Source organism: Rutidosis leptorrhynchoides, unplaced genomic scaffold (assembly GCF_046630445.1).
Source record: "Rutidosis leptorrhynchoides isolate AG116_Rl617_1_P2 unplaced genomic scaffold, CSIRO_AGI_Rlap_v1 contig283, whole genome shotgun sequence".
NCBI lineage: Eukaryota > Viridiplantae > Streptophyta > Magnoliopsida > Asterales > Asteraceae > Rutidosis > Rutidosis leptorrhynchoides.
In genome coordinates this window covers 1-23938 of record NW_027266528.1, presented here as the reverse complement: position 1 = coordinate 23938, position 23938 = coordinate 1, and the positions used below count along the sequence as shown (strand labels likewise).

The window sequence follows — 23938 nt, the reverse complement described above, 5'->3', positions numbered from 1 at the left end:
ATTTTATAAGCAAAACTGTCTTAAGTTATCGTAAAGACAATGACAAACAGATTTTATTAATATAATAGTCTTAGGATATCATAAAAATAATAACTTATCGTGAGTGATCAATTATTGAAAGGGTGGGTGTCACGATAAGTTTTAATTCTTTTTTTATTTAATTTTTTGTGACTATAGTGGATGGTGACTCATCTTGTCCCACTCACATCGCTTCTTCGTCCTTCCTTCTTCCCTTTCCTTATTGCGACGTCCTCATGCAACCCGATCCAGAACCACGCTCCAACCAGAACTGGGAGACTACAGCCATGGGCGTCACCGACACCACGCAACAAGCCTTCGACCGAGCCCAAGAGCTCAAGCAGTTCGAAGAATCCAAGCTCGGCGTCAAAGGTCTCGTCGACTCCGGCCTCACCTCCCTCCCACCCCTCTTCGTCCACCCGCACGAGACTCTCTCCACCCTCAAGCCCGCCCGCCCCAAGCCCGACTCCATCCCCACCATCGACCTCTCCTGCTGCGACTCCTTCCGGCGGCCCTCTGTCGTCGCAGAAGTGGGGCGTGCAGCTCGCGAGCTTGGCTTCTTCCAGGTGGTCAACCACGGCGTGCCAACGGAGGTCCTGGACCGCACGATCGCGGCGGTGAAGGCCTTCCATGAGCAGCCGACAGAGGCGAAGGCAAGGATCTACCGGAGGGAGATGGAGACCGGCGTGTCGTTCTTCACCAACTACGACTTGTTCCACTCCAAAGCGGCTAGCTGGAGGTCAGCCCCGAACCACTTCAATTGATTTCGTACCATTTCATGATTTTTATGATAATTAGTTGCATAAAGGCTCAGTTACCAATACGATCGTGTCAAGTGTTTAGCAAATGAGACGAACTGATACATCATATATGACTGAAAGTAAGACGATGACAAACGAAAGAAAAGAATCACTTCAACCGGTGCACGGAATTATAATCAAGGGATGAGTAGGTTCTAGAATAGGACCTAGAATTTGAGAACCCGTGGGAATTTATCCGATTTTAGATTTCAAGATATGCAAGATATGTTTGAAGTTCCAAAAATTAACAACCTGTTTGAACAAGTAAAGTCCAAATTCTAGGTAGATAAAACTTGAGATAATTTTGTGTTTCTTTTAATATGTCTTTGTGTGATGGTGCGGTGTAGTCTAAACTTTCATTTTATGGTTTGACTTTTTATTTTGTCAATGCTCCATATTCTTCGTTTGTTTAAATATAAGTTGTAGTCAGTTAATTGCATAAACAAATGCCGGTCATTAAAATGATTCATTATAAATGTTCAATTAATAATACATATGAAACCAATGGTTGATCCTAGAATTAATTTTGGAATTTGTGACAAGATAAATTTTAGGGTATGTAACGTAAGTCCCAACTTTAAAAATTGAGGAGGTTCTAGATTCTAACCTATACGGAGCCTGAAAGTGCTCACCCATAATAATAATACAGGGACACGCTCCAGATATTGCTAGCTCCGAAATTAGCGGACGTGGAAGAAATCCCTGAGGTGTGCAGAAACGAGGTATTGGAGTGGAATCAACGGGTTCAAAGGCTGGGGAGCCTCCTCTTGGGGTTGTTGAGCGAGGGGTTGGGATTGAGTGCTGGCAAGCTTCAGGAATTGACGTGCTTGGAGACGAGGGTCATGCTGGGGCATTGCTATCCATATTGTCCCCAGCCCAATCTGACAGTCGGCATGACGTCCCACACAGACCCAGGTGTGATCGCATTGCTGCTGCAAGACCAGATCGGTGGGTTGCAGGTGAAGCATGGCAACGAGTGGGTGGATGTGGCGCCCGTCCCAGGGGCTCTTGTTGTGAACATCGGTGACATCCTTCAGGTGAACTCCCGTCAAAGACTAGGACTTTCTCCAAAGCTCCTGAGTAAGTTAGGTTAACATTCTACCATGAAATGAAGATCTTACTATGTAAATTTGAATTTTCCAGATTATGTCCAACGACAAGTACAAAAGCGTGGACCACCGAGTGTTGGCCAACCCCAATCGAGAGCCACGTGTGTCGATAGCAACTCTCTACAACCCGAGCAATAGTGAGAATGAGTTCGGACCGTTCCCGGAGCTTGTGTCCTCGGATAAGCCTGCTGCTTTTCGGCAGTTCACCTTCAGCGAATACAAGAGGAGATTCTTCACTAAGGAGTTGGGCGGAAAAGTCTGATAAACTACTTCAGGGCGTGATTGAGAGGTCCATAGGCCAGAAATGGTGATAAAAGAATAAGATGCATCCTTATAATAATGAAGGAAAGACTGGGTTCTTCCCCTAAACTCTACTAAACCTTGTGTAATTGTTGTTCTTATGGTGTTAATTTGAATATATGCGTTTGCATATTCCATGTGAGAAAGTAACTTGTGCGATGGATTCACTAAACTCATTCCACAGAGACTGAACCAATCACGGACATGGGAACTCAACAGCAAGATTGCACGAGATGAATAGTTTACTGTCCACTGGAAAATAAGAGGCAGTATCCTGGAAAACCTACAGACGCAACGAAACAAATGAATTTGATTCTTGCCAATTACATGTACAGGCATCTATACTCACGTCTTCCCACTGCCGAACCATTCAGCCATTTCTTCATCGTCCTCAAAGTCTGGTGATTCGGACTTCCTATAAATTCTGGATGAGCGTGGCTCCTCTGGATTTGCCTTTTCCTCTGCAGTCATTCTGCTTCTTTCCAGCATCTTCATTTTCCACATTTCCCTCTTTTCTGTGTCACGAGACACATCGCTCATGCCTCCTGCAATTGGAAAAACAAGAATTCCAGAAACCTCGTTCGATGAGTTTGTTAACTTTGGTTTCTCAGTGACCCCATTCTCTCCATCCACAAATCTCACCCTATTTGTGACTCGCATTTGACTATTTCTCCTCATAGACCACATAGAATTTCTTATTATAATTATGATTATAATTATGGTTAATGGATCAACGAATCACATTTGACTATTTCTCCCCAGAGACCACATAGAATTTCTTATTATAATTATGGTTATAATTATGGTTAATGGATCAACGAAAGCCAATAAATTAATATAGTCTTTTTTGTTCACGTATCTCTTTTGAATTTGTGAATTTCTAAATTTTTCTATTCATGTATCTATTGAATTCATGAATTTCCTAAATTCATATATCTTTTAATTCATGTATTTATTGAGTTCACGAATCTCTTGAATTCACATACCTTTAGATTCGCGTATCTCTTGATTCATGAATTTCGTGGATACATACGTCTATTTAATTCATGTATCGCTTTTGTACATGAACTAAAAATCTCTATAAATAGATGAGAGCATAGAGCTTCTAATTTTATGTTATTTTTCAGTGATATCTTATTTTCTTCTTCTCCAAGATTGGTAAAAGGAAGGATATTATAAAATTGTTATCATCTTCTTTACATTGATGTTCTGACTACAACAAATAGTGTGTCTTCTCTGGATCAATATCCAACATTTCTATCTTCAACGGCTCCAGGACCTTGATTGTGATTTCCAACATCATAATCTCGTTGAGACAAGCCCTTTGAATTTGATGCTTTAGGCCTTCTATAATCACACTTCAAGCATACCCTATTCCTTCTAAAGTTGATGTAATTGCACCTACCAATCACAGATCCATAAGGCAGAACAGCTCAGGAACAACTATAACTGCTCAATGTAGGAATTAACTAAAATAATGGATTAGCAAGAACTCGCGATTCACATTCCCACTCCCCAGGATTGAGTAGCCTTTCCAGGGGTTTCTCTTTGCACTGCAAACATCTAGTATTCTTTGCAAAATTTAAGAAATTGCATCTGCAAAATGCAACAGTTTCTATAAGCAAGGAGCTCTGCTCACCACAAATCAGTGAACAGGTGAGAAAAGGCATGAGAAGCAATCACTTGTCACATATCCAGTCTCCTTTCTTTAGTGGAAGATGATCTTGGTCTTCCTGCAGTTGATTCAATCTTTCCTGAGAAAAAGTATCGCATTGCAAGCATTTGATGTTCTTAGCAAAGTTTAAGAAGTTGCACCTGCCATATGCAGAATTGTATCAAATATTCGGAGCAAAACTCAAATTAATCAATAGGATGTTAACAATTGCATTACTTGGGGCAATGCCAATCTCCTTGTTTCATTGGAACATCTTTGTAGCCTTTCTCTTCCGAACTTGAATGCGAGGATAAATCACCAGCTGGTGTGGATTTTGAGATAGCTAGTATAAACACCTAGAGGGGGGTGAATAGGCGCACAAACAATTTGTCGAAATACGGAAGCAATTCTTAACAAGATGAAATACGATCGAGGTATAAAGAGAGAGAGAAAATTGAACACAGGATTTTATAGTGGTTCGGCTTATTCCAAGCCTACGTCCACTCTTCCGCACTGACAGCCCACCGGCTGGATTTCACTATGATCAAAAGAGAAGTTACAGCACAGCTTTGCCTTGATTCCACAGTGTAGATGTTCTACCACACCTTCTCAAGGTTTCTCACAAATATAGACTCTCTTTTGTATACAAGTATTCGCTCAAAGAAATTGTCTAAACAAAAAGGAGCTTCAGACTTTGGAATTCATCTATCGCACACACCTCGAACAACTAAAAACGTCTTCCTTATATACTCCTTTATGCCATCATACCCGTTGGCACTTACCAAAGGAATTCCTCCAATCTACCCGTTGGACGGAATCAATTAGGAAGATTGTTCGAGCTATTAAAGGAACGTGTTGATAGCCCATCAATCATGTTCGCCCATACAATCAGGATCTCGGTTTCCATAAGTAGAACCTTCCAATAATATTTATACAATTATCGAATCTTCAATCATTGAATCAATCTTGATCAATCAAAGGATTCTGTTACGTCTTCTCCAGCCACGAGATCTTCTCCAGATGATAAGGATAAATCCTGAACAAAACATCCAGTTCTGGATAACCTTTCTTCACAGATTAGAGACTGTCAATGAGGATAGACTTTGAGTCTTGAGTTCTGGCTGTCCGGAAGTCTTCAGACTTTAAATAACAGAGTCTGCAGACCTTCAGACTAGACTGATGGAAACGTTTTGTCAACTTCAAAACACTTCACGAGGATTTCTCCAACAGATTTCAACGAATCAGAGCCAAGTACATCGGTGCCATACTCTGCCATTTGCTTTAGCAGTGCTCTGACTGATTCCTTAACTGTTCTAGTCAGACATGGTTTATTCTCCACAGTATCGCTTACGGGGTCAAGTCCATATTTCAACAAGATTCGCATAACATCAACCGTGCGCCCTCCTTCATCTTCACGCGCCTTCACAAATGCTCTCTCACAGTTTCCCCTCAAATTGCAGGAGCTGCAAACCTAGCAAAGCAGCTGTCTGTAACGAATATGACTGATGAAACCATATAATCTAATGATTACTGGAAGTCTTTAAGAAGAGGACATACATTTCCCTCATCGATGCCCACATGCGCCCTCAAGCGCTTACCAGAGTTCACCACTTTTCTGTCTGTGCTGGGGCATCCACACTCTGCTATGACCTGAATATGTTTCTTTGACAAATACCTATCGGAAATGTCTTGTTAAAACCTTCTGAATATGAGTTAAGCGACTCTTTCTATATGTAAATGAGGAAACCCCCGATTTCTCAAGTAAAGCTATGTTGTCAGATGCCTATTTGGTGATGATATTGCATTGGACAGTCATTAGCCACATTGAATAGGTAACCTCTGAATCAGAATGCATACCGTCAAATTGACTACCAGCTAATTTTTAATATGCGTTATTATCACATGCCCAATGTAATATGAATTGCCTCTTTTCAGGTTATGTGCCATCGAAAATCTTCAGCTCCAAATTCTAGTCAAATACTTCATTTCTAGAAAAAGGCATAGTAACATAGAAAGGCCTGATAGTGGATGGGCAAGCTTGACACCTAAAGGCAAGTCCTGTGGATTCCCTTTTCTAAGTAAAGGAGGACGCACATAAGGCACCATGTTGCTGCCACTATGCAGAAAAAGATGGACTAAGATGCCAACTAAGGTGCTTTTAATGATATTACATTTAGCTTACTAACAGAATTCTGGATAAAAGAAAGGCTCGGGAGAAAATGTCTACATTTCTAAAAAAATGGTCACTTGTATCGCTTACAAAAATAAATGATGAAAAATATTTTCATCATCCACAAAAATATTTAAACATATATAGTTATCAATTATGAAAACATTTACAAGTGACTAATTATTTCAAAAGATACAAGCGATCATTTCTAAGAAAATATTTTTCAAATCATTCATTTTTGCAAAACAAACAAATTACAAATCTATGGATAAATGATAATAGGCCATTACTTCATAGTTGACACGACATGGTGATATTATCCACAACAACTTGACCATTCATAAATAACTACTCCATACTTTCTTTCTCCATGTTTTCAAAATGAACAAACAAAGAAGAGAACTTTTTTCCTTCGCGATGTTGTGATTTTTGGCCTGGTTTGAAGATGGTGGAGTTCCGATTCCCATAACTAGCATGCTCTGAACCTCAAAGCAAGAGAAATATAAATTTTGGCCAGGAATAACAGTCAAACGTGACAGAATTAGCTCTCTAAATGACAATATGCTGGTGGGTATTTAAATGCAGCATTTAACAAGAACCTGGAGAAAGTTTGAACTCTCTTCAAGCTCATATGAGCAATACATTCACAACGATCAGAACGAGGCTTATAACGAACTCTGCTCCGAAGAAGCCCTGCCTACCCACAAAATATACACTCCTCAAGAAGGCACAGATTTGACCCAAAAAAAAAATGAAGGCACAGAGGTCTATTACCTCACCATCATCACCCGAGCCCAATGTCTCTGTAATTAAATCAAAAAGGTAAAGCGTACCAACCGAAGGTCATTCCTTTCAGTACCTCATAACGTTGTATCTGTCGCGGGCGAAATTCAGGCATGCGGTTCTAATGAGATTCGAATCTTTCGGACCCAACTCCACACTCTGGAACGGGTTGCCCTCCGCATCAAAGCAACCTCCCTTCGACAGAAGCACCATCAAATCCACCCACTCGGGCCACGGATGCGATATCTGAGCCGCCGCCGACTCAGAGTGCCCCGTCCGAAGGAAGTTATTCTCCATCCCCGGAGCGAATCGGGGAAATGGGTTGATTGGTTTCGAAGACTCGAGCTCCCCAAGCACATCGTTGCCAGAGAAGTCGAGCTCGGAGTCGGGGTTCGGGGGCATCGGTGTACTGGCGGGAACGAGCGGAGGTAACGACGAATCTGAGGTTGGGGAAGTGATTTTTCAGATGCCAACGACTTGTTGGGAAGAGCCTGTGCATTGAACCTGAGAGAACGTGAGTTTTGGCGGCAGATGGGCACGGAAGGCTCGCGTTTAGACGTTTGGGAAGTTGACGCAATGACAGGCTACCACTCGCATACTGTGAAAGGAGAAATCTCGCGCCAAATTACATTGCCCAAAGACACGGGGACATTTTGGTCCAAACGAATAGGTTTATCAGCTAAAGTTAGTCGTAATTTTGAAGGATTTCAATCCAAATTTGAAATTAGATTTACACAGATTGCAACCCCACTTTTGCTCCCCACTTCTCTCTCTCTCTCTTTCAAATATAAGTGGAAGGTGTCTCTTCATGTCCCCCTCACCTCGCTTCTTCGTTCTTCCTTCTTCCCTTTCCTGACGCGACGTCCTCATCCAACCCGATCCCAGAACCTTGCTCAAACCAGAACGCGGAGACTCCATCCATGGACATCACTGACACCACTCAACAAGCCTTCGACCGAGCCCAAGAGCTCAAGCGGTTCGAAGAATCCAAGCTCGGCGTCAAAGGTCTCCTCGACTCTGGCCTCACCTCCCTCCCTCCCCTCTTCATTCACCCGCCCGAGACCCTATTCACTCTCAAGCCCGCCCGCCCCAGGCCCGACTCCATCCCCACCATCGACCTCTCCTGCTGCGACTCCTTCCGGCGGCCCTCCGTCGTTGCAGAAGTGGCGCGTGCAGCTTGCGAGCTTGGCTTCTTCCAGGTGGTCAACCACGGCGTGCCGACGGAGGTCCTGGACCGCACGATCGCCGCAGTGAAGGCCTTCCATGAGCAGCCGATGGAGGCGAAGGCAAAGATCTACCGGAGGGAGATGGGGACCGGCGTGTCGTTCTTCTCCAACATCGACTTGTTCCTCTCCAAAGCGGCTAGCTGGAGGTCGGTCCCGAACCACTTCAATTGATTTCGTACTATTTCATGATTTTGATGATAATTAGTTGTATAAAAGCTCAATTAGCAATACGATCGTGTCGAGTGTTTAGCAAATGAGACAAACTAATATATCATATATGACTAAAAGTAAGACGATGACAAACGAAAGAAAAGAATTAGTTCAATCAAGGCACGGAATTTAGGGGTGAACAAGGTTCTAGGATAGAAGCTATAACTTGAGAACTAGACTCATGAGAATCTATTCAATTCTAGATTCCAAAGCATGCAGGATAGGTTTTAGATTCTAAAAATTGAAAACCCAAATTCTAAATAGGTAAAACATGGAACCTGAAATAATTGTAAGTAATTTTTTAATCTCTATCTTTAATCCGTGGTGTCTGATGATGAGAGCAATAGTCTAAGCTTCCATTTTATGATGAGACTTTTTATTTTGTTAATATTTCATATTTTTCATATATTTAAATATAAATGGTGGTTAGTGGATTGCAGAAATAAGTAGTGATTATTAAAAGTGATGATTCATTGTAAATATTGAATTAATAATTCAGATGGAATCTTGGTAGATCCTCGAACTGACTCCGAAACCTATGACAAAGTAAATTTTAGGGTATGTAAGGCAAATAAAAATGAGGAGGTTCCAGGTTTCAACCTTTATGGAACCTAAAACTACTCACTCATAATAATAATGTAGGGACACGCTCCGTATAGGGCTGGGGCCAAAATTAGCGGATGTGGAAGAGATCCCCGAGGTGTGCAGAAACAAGGTGTTGGAGTGGAATCAGCAGGCTCAACAGCTGGGGAGCCTCCTCTTGGGGTTGTTGAGCGAGGGACTGGGATTAAGTCCCGGCAAGCTACAAGAATTGAAGTGCTTGGAGAAGAGGGTCATGGTGGGGCATTACTATCCACACTGTCCCCAACCCAATCTGACAGTCGGCTTGACGTCCCACACAGACTCAGGAGTGATCACATTGCTGCTGCAGGACAAGATCGGTGGGTTGCAAGTGAAGCATGGCGACGAGTGGGTGGATCTAGCGCCCGTCCCAGGGGCTCTTGTTGTGAACATCGGTGACATCCTCCAGGTGAACTCCCGTCGAAGACTAGGACTTTCTACAAAGCTCCTAAGTTAGGTTAACATTCGACCATGAAATAAAGTCTTATTATGTAAGTTTTGAATTTTCCAGATCATGTCCAATGATGAGTACAAAAGTGGGGACCACCGAGTGTTGGCCAACCCCAACCGAGAGCCACGTGTGTCGATAGCAGTTTTCTTCTACCCAAACAATCACGAGAAAGAGTTCAGACCGTTCCCAGAGCTTGTGTCTTCAGATAAGCCCGCTACTTATCGGCAGTTCACCTTAGACGAATACATGAGGAGATTCTTTACCAAGGGGTTGGATGGGAAGAGTCTAATAAATTACTTCAGAGCATGATGAAGAGGTGCATAGGTCAAAAGTGGTGATAAGAGAATAAGATGCTTCCTTGTAATACTGAAGGAAATACTGGGTTCTTCCCCTAAACTCTACTAAACCTTGTGTATTTGTTGTTCTTATGGTGTTAATTTGAAAATATGCGTTTGCATATTCCTTGTGAGAAAGTAACTTGTGCGATGGATTCACTAAACTCATTCCACAGAGACTGAACCAATCACAGACATGGGAACTCAACAGCAAGATTGCACGAGATGAATAGTTTACTGTCCACTGGAAAATAAGAGGCAGTATCCTGGAAAACCTATAGAGGCAACGAAACAAATGAATTTGATTCTTGCCAATTACATGTACAGGCATCTATACTCACGTCTTCCCACTGCCGAACCATTCAGCCATTTCTTCATCGTCCTCAAAGTCTGGTGATTCGGACTTCCTATAAATTCTGGATGAGCGTGGCTCCTCTGGATTTGCCTTTTCCTCTGCAGTCATTCTGCTTCTTTCCAGCATCTTCATTTTCCACATTTCCCTCTTTTTGGTGTCACGAGACACATCGCTCATGCCTCCTGCAATTGGAAAATCAAGAATTCCAGAAACCTCGTTCGATGAGTTTGTTAACTTTGGTTTCTCAGTGACCCCATTCTCTCCATCCACAAATCTCCACCTATTTGTGACTTGCAATTGACTATTTCTCCTCAGAGACCCCATAGAATTTCTATCTTCAACGGCTCCATGACCTTGATTGTGATTTCCAGCATCATGCTCTCATTGAGACAAGCCCTTTAAATTTGATGCTTTAGGCCTTCTATAATCACACTTCAAGCATACCATATTCCTTCTAAAGTTGATGTAATTGCACCTACCAATCACAGAACCATAAGGGCAGAACAGCTCATGAACAACTATAACTGCTCGATGTAGGAATTAACTAAAATAATGGATTAGCAAGAACTCACGATTCACATTCCCACTCCCCAGGATTGAGTTGCCTTTCCGGGGGGTTTCTCTTTGCACCACAAACATCTAGTATTCTTCGCAAAATTTAAGAAATTGCATCAGCAAAATGCAACAGTTTCTATAAGCAAAGGAGCTCTGCTCACCACAAATCAGTGAACAAGTGAGAAAAGGCATGAGAAGCAATCACTTGTCACATATCCAGTCTCCTTTCTTTAGCAGAAGATGATCTTGGTCTTCCAGTAGTTGATTCAATCTTTCCTGAGAAAAAGTATCGCATCGCAAGCATTTGATGATCTTAGCAAAGTTTAAGAAGTTGCACCTGCCATATGCAGAATTATATCAAATATTCGGAGCAAAACTCAAATTAATCAATAGGATGTTAACAATTGCAATACTTGGGGCAATGCCAATCTCCTTGTTTCATTGGAACATCTTTGTAGCCTTTCTCTTCCGAACTTGAATGTGAGGATAAATCACCAGCTGGTGTGGATTTCGACAAATCAGAGCCAAGTACATCGGTGCCATACTCTGTCATTTGCTTTAGCAGTGCTCTGACTGATTCCTTAACTGTTCTAGTCAGACATGGTTTATTCTCCACAGTATCGCTTATGGGGTCAAGTCCTTATGTCAACAAGATTCGCATAACATCAACCGTGCCCCCTCCTTCATCTTCACGCGCCTTCACAAATGCTCTCTCACAGTTTCCCCTCAAGTTGCAGGAGCTGCAAACCTGGCAAAGCAACTGTCTGTAATGGGTATGACTGATGAAACTATATAATCTAATGATTACTGGAAGTCTTTAAGAAGAGAACGTAGATTTCCCTCATCGATGCCCACATGTGCCCTCAAGCGCTTACCAGAGTTCACCACTTTTCTGTCTGTCTGGGGCATCCACACTCTGCTATGACCTGAATATGTTTCTTTGACAAATACCTATCAGGAAATGTCTTGTTAAAACCTTCTGACTATGAGTTAAGCGACTGTTTCTATTTGCAAATGAGGAAACCTCCAGTTTCTCAAGTAAAGCTATGTTGTCGGATACCTATTTGGTGATGATATTGCATTGGACAGTCATTAGATACATTGAATAGCTAACCTCCAAATCAGAATGCATACCGTCAAATTGATCACCAGATAAATTCTTAATATGTATTATTATCACTTGCCCAATGTAATATGAATTGCCTCTTTTCAGGTTACGTCGTCGAAAATCTTTGGCTCCAGGTTCTAGTCAAATACTTCAATTCGAGAGCAAGGCATAGTAACATAGAAAGGCCTGATAGTGGATGGGCAAGCTTGAAACCTAAAGGCGAGTCCTGTGGATTCTCTTTTCTAGGTAAAGGAGGATGCACACAAGGCACCATGTTGTTGCCACTCTGCAGAAAAAGATGGACTAAGATGCCAACAAAGGTGCTTTTAACAATATTACATTTAGCTTACTAACAGAATTCTGGATAAAAGAAAGCTCAGGAGAAAATGTCTACTTTCTAAAAAATGGTCGCTTGTATCACTTATAAAAATGAATGAGGAAAATATTTTCATCATCCATGAAAATATTTAGATATTTATTGTTATCAATTATGAAAATATTTATCATTGACTAATAATTTCAAACAATACAAATAATCATTTCAAAGAAAATATTTCCTAAATCATTCATTGTTCGTGAAAAAAAACAAATTACAGATCTGTAGATATATGATAATAGGCCATCACTTCATAGTTGACACAACATGGTGATATTATCCAAAACAACATGACCATTCACAAGCTCCTAGGAAAACTATCTATTCTCTCTTCTTCAGGTTTTCAAAACGAACAAAGAAAGAAGAAAACTCCTTTCCTTCACAGTGTTGTGATTCTTGGCCTGGTTTGAAGACGGTGGAGTTCCGTTTCCTACAGAGAGCAGGCTCTTGGCGTCAAAGCAAGCGAAATATAAATTGACCAGGAAAGACGGTCAAACGTGACACAGTTAGATCTCTAAATGACAATATGATGGTGGGTATGCAAAATCTAACAAGAACCTGGAAAAACTCTGAGCTTTCTTGAAGCTCGTATGAGCAAACGCTTCCCTACCTACCCACAAATATATACTCCTCAAGAAGGCACAGAGGTCTATACCTCACCATCATCGCCAAAGCCCAATGTCTTTGTAATTAAATCAAACAGGTAAAGCGCACCAACCAAAGGGTCATCACTTTCAGTACCTCATAACGTCGTATCTGTCGCGGGCGAAATTCAGGCATGCAATTCTAATGAGATTCGATCCTTTCGGACCCAACTCCACATTCTGGAAATGGGTTGATTGGTTTCGAAGACTCGAGCTCCCCAAGCACATCGTTGCCAGGGAAGTCGAGCTCGGGATCGGGGTTCGGGGCATCGGTGTACTGGCGGGAACGAGCGGAGGTAACGACGAATCTGAGGTTGGGGAAGTGATTTTTCAGATGCCAACGACTTGTTGGGAAGAGCTTGTGCATTGAGCCTGAGAGGACGCGAGCTTTGGCGGCAGATGGGCACGGAAGGGCTCGCGTTTGGACGTTTGGGAAGTTGACGCAATGACAGGCTATCACTCGCATACTGTGGAAGGAGAAATCTCGCGCCAAAATACATCGCCCAAAGACATGGGGACATTTTGGCCCAAAGGAATAGGTTTATCAGCTGAAGTTAATCGTAATCTTGAAGGATTCCGATCCAAATTTGAAATTACAATTAGACAGATTGCAACCCCAATTTTTCTCCCCACTTCTCTCTCTTTCTGCCAACGGTACACCAGCGCCACCGTGCCACTGTTGTCCCAATATTTTCTCCGGCACAACTGTCGTATGTAATATTTTCACAACCCTTCGGCATTGTATAAGGCATTCGCTAGGTCAGGCCTTGGCTCAGCAATGTCAGCAGCATGGCCGGGTTAGACTCGACACTCGATGCACAATTAGAGAGAGAGAGAGATAGCAGTGGGGGCTCGGAGACAGACCGACAACGGCAGGGTCCCTTGCAGCCGGCAGAAGCTCGTCTAGGCGTGCTCGTGGTGTATGATACCGGTTGTTCGTGCATGGTGTAGTGCTAGCGGTGGTCCGGTGTAGACGAGCGAAGGGCAAAATGACAGTAAGAACATTCAAACTGGGAGACTTGAACAGGAAATTTGACATTACAAGGAATCATCTGCACCAAAATACTAGCGCGAAGTACCATCACATAATCAAATGAACCCAGAAAAGAATTTCTAGAAAAATAAAACTAGAAGCTATTTTCCTTTTTATTTGAAAGAAAGGCCGAGGATGAGGACAACTCTTTAAGTCACGATTTCCCTTAGCCGTTTGCAGAGACTGTTTCTTTCGACAGCAGCGACTTTATTCTTCTCGACAGGTCTCTCATCACATCTACGATGAGCGACTTCTTTTGAATTCTGAACGTGATAGCTAGCTTTGTTGTATCAGGAACACCTTTCTTCAACATGGATTCGTCCTCCATTATTTTGGTGGGAAAATGTTCCAATGCGATCACGCAGAGAGCAATGATGGTACGAAAGGCAGCCACTTCTGTCGCAATTCCGCATGGAGCCTCAGCCGAAATAGATTTAAGAGTGCTCAAGTCATGTTTTTGCACCGATTCATTTTCACTTTCGAGGAGTACCCTCAGAGCTGCCAGCAAGCGGCCCTCTACCAAGTCTGGACCTCCTAGAGTTACCTATAATTCAAGAAAAATCGACAAAGAAATTGCATATTGTCAGAAAGGATCAGAATCAACAAGCCAATATAGATGCCAACAAGATCTTACAAATAGAAGGGTAAGAGAAATGCATCTATAGTCATGTGGCATCCCTTGATTCTCAAAGTTAAGGCAAATTTGGGAATGAATTCTGAAATGCGAGCGGTTTGATCACTTAAAGTACTCTTCCGGAACATAATAAAAATATGATGATGGATAAAACCTTGAGATCTGGAGTGTCTCCATATAGATTTAACTGGGACAAGATCTCTTGCTGCCATGGAGCCGGTGAAGAGAAATTTGGTGACGAAACCCCAGCAGCCAAACTTGCAGCATCTAGAAGAGCTCCGTCATACTTAAGTTCGATAGTGTCATATCGATTTGAAGGTATAACAAATCCATAATCCAGAAGAAAAAGATCATTGCTCAAACAACCATAATTAAGAAGCAGAGGATCATTTGCTCCGATTTCTTTCTCAGCAACAACCTGGAGAGAGCTGTGACACATGAGACCAAGACCGAATACTATCATAACTACATAACGGCTAGAAAAACTAGGGACCATAAGTGAACAGAACCTTTTTCCACCAAAAAAAAAAGGAACAGAGAAAGCAAAATTGACAACAAAAGCAAGAATATGCAAACATGCCTTGACTAGCATTTCTGGTTGTTCTTCACCTTGCTCCTGGACAATACGTGCATTTGGATCAAAGCTATGGTTGCACATATCTATAAGAGGAAGCATCATAGGCACATCGCTATAGGCCCCTGTTAGGGACTTCTTTCCATATAGCCTAAAGGCCCTAGATGAGACAGCTGACATGGCCCATCCAAGTGAAGATGCATTAATATCTTGTCCTCCAAAAGGATGATCCATCATGTTAAAATCGCTGATGGCATTCTTAACTTCCTTCTCAAAATCAAGAAGAAATCGGCATCTCTTGTTTACCTGGCATGAATTAAAGGCTTATCACGACTGTTACAGAAGAAGAAACCTTGTGTAAGGCGTCACCAAGGTCACCAAGAACATACATATGCTATGAGGTCTAATGTAAGGTCATGATGTCCGAATAACACAACATCCGATCATTTCTCAGAAGAAGAAGCAGCTACCAGTTTCACAGGTAAAATGCTAAGTTTCTGCCACGTGTACAAACAGAGGTCAATCTTTTAATAGGTCACAGAAAGAACAGAATGCTAACTATCCCTCAGTGTTATTGCTATACAACCAAGAAAATTCAGTAGTGATTGCTAGGGTGGAACTTGACCAGATCCCGTTCCAAGAAGCCTATGCCTATCATCCCTGCAATCTAAAAGTTGAAAGATTCGGTGCAGCTAGCAGGATCCAAAACTTTTTAACTCTGGGTTACTTGTTTCTTTGGTAGCAAGGCAAAATTTGGCTCGGATACCTTCTCCTGAGTTGCTTCATATACAGAAGAATGAAGTTCATTCATGTCCAGTGGTAAAAGTTCCCCAGTTTTTTAGGCACTTCATATTATGAGTAAACACTGCAAATCACAAGCATGGGATGGAGGCCCACTTCTTTTCGATTTCAAAAATATTTTGGAGGACTACCTGATAAAGTAGAGGAGCATACTGCAAGTTCTTAATGTCCTCTCCCGGAAAGAAAATGGGTACACTGTAAGTCTCAGGAAGATTGCTGATGTAGGGCCACCAGAAGGAGCCAATCTTTGCTCTTTCTCCAAGAAGCTTTAAACCCAACTTCATCGCCCATAATTCCTCTGCCAATGCTCCCACAATGTCCATTTTACTCATTCAAAACTCAGTACAGCCTAATTTCAAAAGTTATAGTTACCAAAATATGTTGAGCAAAGAAAATCTATAAGCTGTCATGCAGTAGCATGGACGCAGCCTACATCCTATGAAAAACAAAATGTCTACCAAATGCACAGCCTTAAGTGTCAATGAGCTAGTAATACACCATCCATCATGAAACTAACTTTGTCCAAGATTTTATCCACAGACTTACATTAAAGAGAATTGTTCCAATAAGAGAGGGAGGTAACATATTTAGAGAACCAAAATATCGGAAGTTCAAACCATTCACTGAGGAAAATAAGGGAAGAGGGATAAAAAGTTAATTAATGAAGCCTTCACACTGCACTTAATAGATCACAACTACTAGTGATCACATTGCTCAACACTCAAGACACAATAAAGATACATCGTGACATCCATTAGGCACAAGACAATGGCAAAAATGCGAATGACAGAGTGTTAGACTGAGAGATATATTACAGCAAAAGCAAAGAAATGCCTCATCCGCAAATTGTCAGCTACCATCCAGAGCATTCATACTCGACCTACACACAATCTTGAAACACTCTGAAGGAAACATTCTTAGCTAAGCATTGCAAGTTGTAATAAACGAAGCAACAACAATCTTCACCTCATCTCACAACATGAAGCCTCTGACTTAAAACTCAAAAAGGCAACCTCTTACGAAAATGCAACATCTGACCATTGCCTCGAAGCACAAACCGCATTACCACCATCGGAATTCACTAACTTACTTGTCTTTTATTCAGAACCCAGTCAAAATAAAGTCCATATCAAGAATCAACTCAAGCTTATATTAGACGACAAACCAACTAAAAAGGCAAAGAGAAATCCATTAAAAAAAAACACACACACACACGCACACACACACACACACACACACACACAGTTCAACCTAAAAATACAAACCACAATCAAGAAGGGTAACTTCACCGGACTCAGCTAAAAGCAAGAACCCAATTCTCGGCGTGTACCTGGGACCTTGCCCGCCAAGTCGGCCAGCACGGATTCGGCCCCGCCGTCCGGTTGGAACCTCAGCGGCACGTGGTGGGGAAGAGCGATCAAGTCGGAGCCTTTGGGGATCTTGTCGGCGGCGGCCAAGCCCAGGCCACTGAGCTTGTCCTGGGCGATCCTCACGGCCTCGTGCACGAACCCGCCTTCCCGCCGGACCCATTTGATCAGGTCCGGCGCGTGGGGGACGAGGCGCGCGGGTTGGGAGGCGGAGGCGGAGGCGGCGCAGGTTAGCGGGCGGTAGTGGATGAGGGAGGCCATGGCAGTCTTGGAAGCAGCCATTCTCGCCGGCGCTCGACCCCCACAAAAGCTTTTCACCGCTCCAGTCTTAAAACCTCTCTCGATTCGCGGAGAGCAGAAGAAGAAATCCTCTTTTCCCCTTCTCTCGGTTTACGCCAGTTCACTTGGAGGGGGAACGGTGGAAAACCGAAAGTATTCTTCGTTTCACGAAAAATAATTTTTAGAAAGATATTTTATAAAAAAAAAATTATGTTTATTTCATAAAAAATAAACTAATTAGAAAAAATATTTTTCATCAATGAAAAAAAATCTTCAAAAATATGGGAAAATTTGATATGCTTTTCAACTGGAGGAATATATTTTCAATACTTATTACTCTCTCTTATGCTACACCCTTACTAGCCTCCTCTTTACAAAAAAAAAAAAAATCAGTTTTTTTATTATTTTCTTCTTCTTTCCTTCTTTTTTTATCTTTTTCTTTCTAGGCCGATCACCAACCATGGTGATGACCAACAACCGATCATGGGCAACCATCTAGCTCATCGGTCTCGAGTAAAGCTTGAGCTGACCACTCGCCAAATTGGTGAGCACATGCCTTTAGCTTAAGGCCTAAGGTTAGCGAGTTCAAGCTTGCCTTTGGCCAGTCACCGTCACCGATGATCGAATGATCGAACAATCGAAGAAGAATGAGGAGGAAAAAAATAAAAATAAAAAAAATGATTAAAAATTCGATTAAAAAAGAAAAATAAAATAAAAAGTAAAAGAAATGAATGCATTTAGGAAAATCAAATCGAATTTGCCATATCAAATGAGAGAAAACATTTTAGATGCACCATAGAGGAAAATATTCAAGTTTCAATCAAATACCGGATAATGTTATTATTTTTCTGGAAAACATTTTTGAGATACACCACAAATTTTCCTGAAATGATCAGAGACGCAATTGCTTTTTTCCACGTCATTTGGTACATCTTGTCGTTTGAGCGATGGACGCTTAGGCGTGTCAAAAGTTCTTATCATTTTTTTCTTTTTCATGATTTTGCAGCATATCGAAAAGAGGAAAAGAAAAAAAAATACCCGTCACCAGTGCACATGGGACAGAATTGTGGTTCCCAATTAACAAATCGTATCACTCTGCTACCGTCTCGTTCCCGTCGCCGTATCTAACTATCTCGTGCTCATCCTCGCGGGACGTGCCCACCAGTCTCCACGCCCCCTCCTTCCTCTGCCGGCCGCACGTCCAGCCACTTCACTCGGAGGACGGCCGCGACCGTTTCCATTTTACCCATTAGAGGGTTGACGACGATTACCACCTCGGACCTTGTCCGGATTGAGGTCGGCCGGTCGCCAAATTACTCGACTTGCTCGACTGTCGAGAGGCCAATTGATAGAGAGAGAGTTGGGGCAGAGTACCACATAGGGAAATAAAGGGAAGGGAAACGGCTTAAAAAATATTCCAAACGTTCAAGGTTGTATCTTAATCTAATATTAATGCCTCATAAAAACATACTAAGACACCTAGGATCATGAGTCATCTTAAAACATTAATTACATCATGACTCGTCATCATAACTCATCCTAAAATATTAATGACACGTAAGTCATCATGTGATATCTTATTACTATATGAGTCATCAACATGACTCATCCAAAATCATTTATGACATTGTGACTCATTCAAACATCATTAATCATATTGTCTTTTTCTGAATAGCGTATAGTAGCTTCTCACTCTCATCTTTTTTTGTTCTTCTTGTATAGTAGCTTCTCACTCTCATCTTTTTTTGTTTTTCTTTTATACTTTTCTCTGTAGGTCGCAAAAATCTAACAAGAACTCAGCGAGACATCTCTAGATCATAATGGAATATCCGTTGGGTCTAAGTTCATTGTAGAATCTTACACACTAAGAGATACGTGTGTTTTCCTAGACTTAATGACAGTTCAAAATCAAAAGGATCTTTGAGAGAGTTCTACCCCATGGGTCTTGTGATAATAACAGTTGATCCAAATTATCCTTTCTGAATTCTACTAAAGTAGTATTAACTAGAGATTTAGTGGATTTCCGTGTACTCTCATGGATTGACTCCAATACAACATGAAAGCGTTTATAAACCCTAGCAAAGCTTTATAGGTCAAAACTCCTATGTCTGCAGAGTACCAAGAAACATTGTTGTATGGTTTGTTAAACACCCATGGCCTTTAATAGAAAATGGTTGTATGCAACTTTGGATCTGGCCTACATGTGCTTAGCTCTTCTATGAAAAAAGCTTTCCATACTCCTAAGGATTTAAGCTGACAAAGCATTTCTGCAAAATGGTGGTACTTTCCACAATCAACAATTTCTTTGATTGTTTGGTTGATAATACTAGGCATTTTGGCTGTTGAGAACTGAATAGCAAAATTATGACAATTAAATGCATACCAATAAAACCATTTGAATTCTTCCAAAAATTCATCATTTGGGGGACATGTTAAAGGATGAAGGAATGGATAATCTGATGGCCTACCAAATGATTGAAGACTCGGCCCATTAATATCTTGAAGATTTTATATTGATATTCCCACGAGGTTTGTGATATTATCAAAGAGAATATTAGACTTGATTAGCTCTAGCACTTCGAGAGGATTCTTTCTACTAGGGAATCTAGGCTGTATATTGTTAAGTGGTTTGAAGCCTCTCTCACCCCCAAAAGTTAGTTCAAGGGGTAAGGTTTTCCCTCACACTTATAAACTAACCAACCACCCTTTCAACAATTGATATATAACAATCTTAACAATCTCCTCCTCACATATCGGGCATGAGTCAAAGACACAACAACCCTTAACTATCCCATAGAACTTTGTTTGGATCCAAACTTGATGGCAAACCTTGGCTTTGATAGCATATTTGATTGGTTGTTGATTTATAAGTACGAGGGAAAGTCTTACTTATTGGGCTAACTTTTGGGGATGAGAGAGTAAAAATTTAAATAATAATAATAATAATAAAGAGAAAATGAAGTTGTCTTGATATTTTTAATAAGGGTAAAGTTAGACTCACCAAGACTCTTTGGGTTTTGCCCCAAAAAAAAAAAAATCATTTATTAGCCATTTATTATGTTACATGATGTGTTAAAAAAAAAAATTGGATCTACTACTCCCATTTCGGCATGTTTAAAACGGACTTATACAACGAACACAACAATTCCTAACCGAGATCTGGAAGTGCAATCACCGGCACAAACAAGCGCAGACACAGAGAGGAGAAACCGAAAAACAATGCCCAGCTCCCTCCTCCTCCAAAAATAGTTCGTATCAAAACCGCACGATTCCCCCTCCAATTCCCAACGAACACCGGCTTACCGATCGGGATTCTGTTTTCACTTTCCCCCAAAACCAATTCCCTCCCAACGAAACCCCCCCACAAAAGAAGATCGATCGATCGATACCGCATTCCCCATTCCGATCCTCCGTTCCCTCGATTCCGATCATGGGTCTCCGATCCCTGTTCCGTAGGAAGAAACCCACCTCCCCGTCGCCGCCGCCGGGGACCTCCGCGGCGGCCACCCCGCTGGGGTCGCGTTCCTCGTCGATGGGCGCCGGTCCCAGATCGAGGAGCTGGAGCAGGTGTTCCGGAAGTTCGACGCCAACGGGGACGGCAAGATCTCCGCGTCGGAGCTGGGGTCCATCATGAGCAGCCTGGGCCACCCGGAGACGGAGGAGGAGCTGGCCAAGATGGTCCTGGAGGTGGACTCCGACGGGGACGGGTTCATCGACTTCGACGAGTTCGTGGAGCTGAACACCAAGGGGGTCGACCCGGCCGAGGCGATGGAGAACCTGCGGGACGCGTTCTCCGTGTACGACATCGACGGGGACGGGTCCATCACCGCGGAGGAGCTGCACAAGGTGATGCGGAGCCTCGGGGAGGAGAACTCGCTGGCGGAGTGCCGGAAAATGATCGGCGGCGTCGACAGCGACGGCGACGGCATGATCAGCTTCGAGGAGTTCAAGGTGATGATGATGGTGGGCTCCCGCTACGACTGCACGTCCTCCGGCAATACCCGCAACAATTAGCAGATGGGGGAGGACGGATTGATCGAGAGGGCTTCCATCCAAATTCTCTCTCTCTCTCTTTTTCCGGATCGTCTCTCCTCGTTCGTCGGAGGGGAAAAGGGTTAGTTTTCATCGTCTTATGGAAATTTGAAGGTTCTGATTGATTTTCGATGAGCAAATTGTCTATAAACGTTCAAGTTCTATTGGATTCGGTTCGTCATCTCTAATGGGCATTTCAAGGGACCACTGTTTCGTTTCGTTTCGTTTCGTTTCTGTAAGCCCTTTTTCTATTGCCCCCCGAATCGTCACCTCACCAGGATAGTATCTGCATCTTGAATCTTCTCTTGACTTTGGTTCGTGGGTCAACATTGGTTTTTGGAGATCACGATGCGTTCGAGCAATGGACTTTCTGCGCGTGCTTCGTACGCGACGCTTTCATTGGATTTCATCGGCATATGACTTTGCTACAGCTGTATGACTATCGACTAGGAATAGAAAGGTTGGGGGAACCTTTATTCGCTTGTGTGAAAAAACCGAAGAATCTATCTTGACCTGACCCGTACAAAATCCAAGGGCACCTGGGATTTGTAGCTGGTCAAGGTGATGCTAATAAAGTATGATGTCTTCAGATTAAGTTTAGGTGATGTGGCAGAGTCAAAAGGTCTAATATATATTATGCTACATAGGATCTATTAGAGCACTTCTATGTCAGGAAGCACCACAAGCTCCGAGGCACCGATTTTCCTCGTAGGGATGTAGGGATATACACGATCTATGTTTTGAAAGTCGCATTTTTTTTGCCATTTGGTATGTTTAAAGAGGGCTCCACAGGCACCCCGGTTACTAGACCCTAATTTCATGCTTTTGATTAAGCTTCGATTGATTAGGTGCGCTCTGGGGTGGGTCGATCCAGTTGGCTAGCTTTATAGGAGTCGCTTGTCTGAGCTGCCGATGCACCTAGATGGGCCCAAAAGTGTAGTCCAGGGCCTATAATGTCCAAATGCGCCGATTAGCAAAATTGGCTACACACGCGCCTGCAAGTTTAACCACTGTTGCAAGACTAAATGAAATTTCGGATCCCTAGAACCAATACGCAATATTTTACCATTGTTGTAAACTTGACATGAACCCACAAGCATATACACAACATTTTACCCTTATTGCAAAGTTTAGCATCCACTAACATATCTTCCATTTTCAACATCATTGCTTCCACATGTCAAACAACGTATTGTTAATACACTAACGAGCACATGGCAATGCTACCCCGTCAAAACAACGTGATTGTGACTTATTCCTAGAAAAAGTAATTTGAGATTAGGGCAATAGGGCAGATGTAAGCTAGAAATCAAATTTATCAAGGGTTTGGGGGTAGGGGTGTACATGGTCAGGAATGGTGGTTCCTACCCTAGAATAGGAAACTACCCACTAAGAACCGGTTCCGAAAAATTGGAACCGAGAATCATCCGTTGGTTGCAGGATCTACCTAGGAATCGGACCACCAATCAAGTTTGGTTCTTGGATGAATCCATCAAACCAGTCTCACCAAACATCAGTCAAATATTGCCAATCTAGGCTTGCACAACTAGAATGAGGAAACCAAAATTGGCATATATATATATGCTTAATAATGTTGCAAGGAATAAGTGGGCAAATTTGGCACTCTAGTATAGAAGAGAATGCACAAGAAAAAAGTCATCCTCATATCTAATTCACAATTTGGCCAGAATAACATTTTCTTGAATATGATGAAAGTTTTTGATTTAGAGATAAGAAGCTTTGGAAACCCCTAAAGCAAAAGCAAAGTGAATAAATTTAGACAATTGCTTGTTTGACTTGATTGAGCTAGATAACAATCCAATCAAACTCATCTCTTTTGTTCAAGTCAAAGCAATTGAAAGACTGCAGTATTTTGAATTCTCAAACTAACTCAAATTGGCAATGCAACTTCTCATAATTCAACCACAAGGCAAAGAAATTCTCTATTCACCCCAAAAGTGTTGCTACCCTTCCAGTTGAGAAGCATCCAGCGATTATGCAAATTAGGTAATACCATAATGTGAACCCTAAACAGAGATGATGAGAGCTTGAGCCATTTCGAGAGAGACGAGATGGAGAACTGAGAGAGAATAACGTGAGCTCTAAATTTTAGATTTATTGATTTCGATTTTGTTAATATTAAAAATTAATATATTATAATAATATAATCGGTCTGATCTGAGTGGGAGGGTGAGGGGATCTACTCATAGAACTAGAAACCGAACTAATACTTACCGATTTCCATAAATTGAAATTGGAATCTAAACCAGTTTCCTTAAGAATCACTGGTTTCGAGTAGTCTATGCAGATTTCAGTTCTTTTGCACACCCCTAATTTGGGGAGGTTGTTAGTGTTGGGTCTATGCCATTTATGGTTACCCTCTATATTGGATGACCGTAATATTAAGGCCACCATTTGTGCTTGCTTATCATTTGCATATTTTATAATGATATCAAGTCATGCCATTGTAGAGCACATACCTTTTTGTTGATCATGCTATAAA

General features: G+C 42.0%; 4 protein-coding genes and 2 pseudogenes across 4 annotated transcripts; 3 read left to right on the top strand and 3 right to left on the bottom strand.

The window, feature by feature from the left end:
* Nucleotides 1–305: 305 nt before the first annotated feature.
* On the top strand, nt 306–2209 carry LOC139882550 (1-aminocyclopropane-1-carboxylate oxidase homolog 4-like; annotated as a pseudogene).
* A 1259-nt stretch (nt 2210–3468) lies between these two features.
* Nucleotides 3469–7236, bottom strand: LOC139882549 (zinc finger protein VAR3, chloroplastic-like). Its single transcript, XM_071866849.1, has 7 exons — nt 6911–7236; nt 5439–5556; nt 5090–5352; nt 4119–4178; nt 3911–4042; nt 3725–3823; nt 3469–3628 (listed from the first exon to the last, which is right to left on the bottom strand). Exons 1-7 carry the CDS (start codon nt 7234–7236, stop codon nt 3469–3471), a joined length of 1158 nt encoding a protein of 385 aa, XP_071722950.1.
* Nucleotides 7237–7754: 518 nt separating this feature from the next.
* On the top strand, nt 7755–9651 carry LOC139882548 (1-aminocyclopropane-1-carboxylate oxidase homolog 4-like). Its single transcript, XM_071866847.1, has 3 exons — nt 7755–8206; nt 8913–9300; nt 9403–9651. The coding sequence occupies exons 1-3, from the start codon at nt 7755–7757 to the stop codon at nt 9649–9651; spliced, it is 1089 nt and encodes a 362-aa protein (XP_071722948.1).
* Nucleotides 9652–10014: 363 nt separating this feature from the next.
* LOC139882547 (uncharacterized) lies at nt 10015–13236 on the bottom strand (annotated as a pseudogene).
* A 678-nt stretch (nt 13237–13914) lies between these two features.
* LOC139882546 (uncharacterized) lies at nt 13915–17406 on the bottom strand. The gene is made up of 5 exons (XM_071866846.1): nt 17088–17406; nt 15889–16055; nt 14963–15262; nt 14537–14800; nt 13915–14292 (listed from the first exon to the last, which is right to left on the bottom strand). Exons 1-5 carry the CDS (start codon nt 17404–17406, stop codon nt 13915–13917), a joined length of 1428 nt encoding a protein of 475 aa, XP_071722947.1.
* Nucleotides 17407–20833: 3427 nt separating this feature from the next.
* LOC139882544 (probable calcium-binding protein CML25) lies at nt 20834–21417 on the top strand. Its single transcript, XM_071866845.1, is given in 2 exon segments — nt 20834–20939; nt 20942–21417. Coding segments are annotated over 2 exon segments (582 nt in total).
* Nucleotides 21418–23938: the final 2521 nt, after the last annotated feature.

Coding starts and splice junctions, on each gene's coding strand:
- LOC139882549 (XM_071866849.1), bottom strand. CDS start 7,236: ATGCCCCCGAACCCCGACTCCGAGCTCGACTTCTCTGGCAACGATGTG. Junction 5,353..5,438: donor TGGGCATCGATGAGGGAAAT/GTATGTCCTCTT, acceptor CTGCTTTGCTAG/GTTTGCAGCTCCTGCAATTT. Junction 4,179..5,089: donor GTTGGAGAAATCCTCGTGAA/GTGTTTTGAAGT, acceptor CTCGCATTCAAG/TTCGGAAGAGAAAGGCTACA.
- LOC139882548 (XM_071866847.1), top strand. CDS start 7,755: ATGGACATCACTGACACCACTCAACAAGCCTTCGACCGAGCCCAAGAG. Junction 8,207..8,912: donor TCCAAAGCGGCTAGCTGGAG/GTCGGTCCCGAA, acceptor ATAATAATGTAG/GGACACGCTCCGTATAGGGC. Junction 9,301..9,402: donor ACATCGGTGACATCCTCCAG/GTGAACTCCCGT, acceptor TGAATTTTCCAG/ATCATGTCCAATGATGAGTA.
- LOC139882546 (XM_071866846.1), bottom strand. CDS start 17,406: ATGGCTGCTTCCAAGACTGCCATGGCCTCCCTCATCCACTACCGCCCG. Junction 16,056..17,087: donor CTTGGCGGGCAAGGTCCCAG/GTACACGCCGAG, acceptor GAGCATTGGCAG/AGGAATTATGGGCGATGAAG. Junction 14,801..14,962: donor AACCAGAAATGCTAGTCAAG/GCATGTTTGCAT, acceptor AGCTCTCTCCAG/GTTGTTGCTGAGAAAGAAAT.